General features: G+C 73.0%; 1 protein-coding gene across 1 annotated transcript in view; it reads left to right on the top strand.

Annotated features, from left to right (window-relative positions):
* The first annotated feature begins 709 nt into the window (after positions 1-709).
* LOC108286390 (WT1 interacting protein) overlaps positions 710-1,939 on the top strand; it is a 24,900-nt gene continuing 23,670 nt past the window's right edge. The window contains exon 1 of the mRNA XM_017504218.2: positions 710-1,438. Within this exon, the coding sequence (XP_017359707.1) occupies positions 775-1,438 (664 nt within the window). The 5' untranslated portion in view covers positions 710-774. The remainder of the gene's footprint in view (positions 1,439-1,939) is intronic.

Genomic DNA, 1,939 nt, shown 5'->3' with positions numbered 1-1,939 from the left:
AAGAGCGAAACTCCGTCTCAAAAAAAAAAAAAGAAGAAGAAGAAGAAGGGGGCTCCAGAGGCCCGTGCGCGGCCACTTGGCCCTGGACCCGGCAGGAGGTCGTGGGGATGCAAGTGCGCGAAGCGCACAGTCTTCCTGGGCGTGGGGCGGGCGCAGCGCTCGGGCTCCAAGCTGAGCTGGGGCGGCGCTGGGAAGGGAGATGGGGCTGGATATGAGGGTCGCTGTCGACTGCTCGGATCTCTCTGGCCCGAATGGCGCCAGCGGCCTCTAGCTCAGCTTGCGGGAATCCAGGCTCTTCCCAGCAGTCCTACCGCCCGTGTGCCCCTCGCACCCCGTGCTCTCCCCGCAGCGCCTCCCCCGCCCGCCCCGGCGTCCCAGCCCCGCCTCCACGCCCCTCCGAGCTCCCGGCGCAGCGCTGCCGCCGCCACTCCCCCAACATTCCAGAGGCCGCAGCGCCGTCTCCTTCCTCGCATTCCTGCCCCGCAAAGGAGTCCCTCCGCCCTCCGCCCCCCGCGCGGCCGCAGGGAGGAGGGGGCGCGGCCCGGCGGCCGAAAGCGCACATTCCTCCGCCGCGCGCGCCACCGAGCGGGACGCCGCGTCTCGGCTCGCGCGCGGCCGCCGGAGCGACCCCGGCCCGGCGCCGGCCCCGCCCCGCCCCGCGCCCAGGGGTCCCCGGGCGGGCTCCGGGCTTCGGGCGGACGATGCGGCGGCCCGGCCGGAGCGGCGGCGGGAAGCGGAGGCGGAGGTGACGCGCCAGGGCCGGCGGGCAGGGCAATGCAGCGCTCCCGGGCGGCCGCGGACGAGGCGGCCCTGCTCCTGGCTGGGCTGGCCCTGCGGGAGCTGGAGCCCGGGGGCGGCTCTCCCGCCCGGGGGCGGCGGTGGCCGCGGCCTGGGCCTGGAGACGAGGCGGCGCTGGGCCGTAGAGGGAAGGGCGGTGGAGGCCCCGAGGCTGTGGCGGACGGACTGAGCCGCGGGGAACGGGGTCCCCGGCGCGCGGCGGCCCCAGAGCTTAGCGTGCAGCCTGCGGGCAGCCCACGGGCCAGCCTGGCGGGCTCCGACGGCGGCGGCGGCGGCAGCGCCAGCGCCCGCTCCAGCGGCATCAGCCTGGGCTACGACCAGCGCCACGGTAGCCCGCGCTCCGGCCGCTCGGACCCGCGCCCTGGCCCCAGGCCGCCGTCGGTGGGCAGCGCCCGCTCCAGCGTGTCCAGCCTTGGCTCCCGGGGCTCCGCCGGCGCCTACGCCGACCTGCTCCTGCCTGGCGCTTGCCCCGCGCCCGCTCGCTCCCCGGAGCCTGCGGGGCCGGCCCCCTTCCCGCTGCCTGCGCTCTCGCTGCCCCAGAGCCGGGAGGGCTGCCCGAGCGCGGCCGAGAGGCGGCTGGAAGCGCTCACCCGGGAGCTGGAGCGGGCGCTGGAGGCACGTACGGCGCGGGACTACTTCGGTAAGCGGGCTCGGGACCGCTGTTCTCTGCGCGCGCGGCCGGGGTCCAGGATTCCGGGACGGCCTTGAGGAGGCGGCCGGCTCTGCGGAGGAGAGCGCGGGGCGGGCTGGGGGTACAGTGGGTGCACGGGACTGGGACGAGCAAGACGCGTTCCTCCGGGCCTAGGGAGCACAGAGGGTGAGTGTGCGTGGATGGATCCCCAGCAACGGCATCACCCCCGCTCCTGGGTTCCCCGCCACTGGAGGAGTTCTGGGCAAGCGAGTTGATGCGCGATTCCTAACAGGCAAGTCAGCTTCATGGGTACACCGAGCCGTTTTTTTGATAACTTCTTCTTTCTTCCTTTATTTTCTTTTTTTGAGACAGGGTCTTGCTTCCTTTTGTTCCGTTTCTTTTTCTGAGACAGGGTCTTGCCCTGTCGCCCAGACGAGTGCAGTGGCGCTCGCTATCTTGGCTCACTGCTGCCTCAGCCTCCCCTAGTAGCTGTGACTACAAGTGCTCCCC

This window comes from Cebus imitator, unplaced genomic scaffold, assembly GCF_001604975.1.
Source record: "Cebus imitator isolate Cc_AM_T3 unplaced genomic scaffold, Cebus_imitator-1.0 Scaffold318, whole genome shotgun sequence".
Lineage (NCBI taxonomy): Eukaryota > Metazoa > Chordata > Mammalia > Primates > Cebidae > Cebus > Cebus imitator.
The sequence above is the reverse complement of the archived record's forward strand: the minus strand, read 5'-3'. Positions and strand labels throughout refer to the sequence as shown.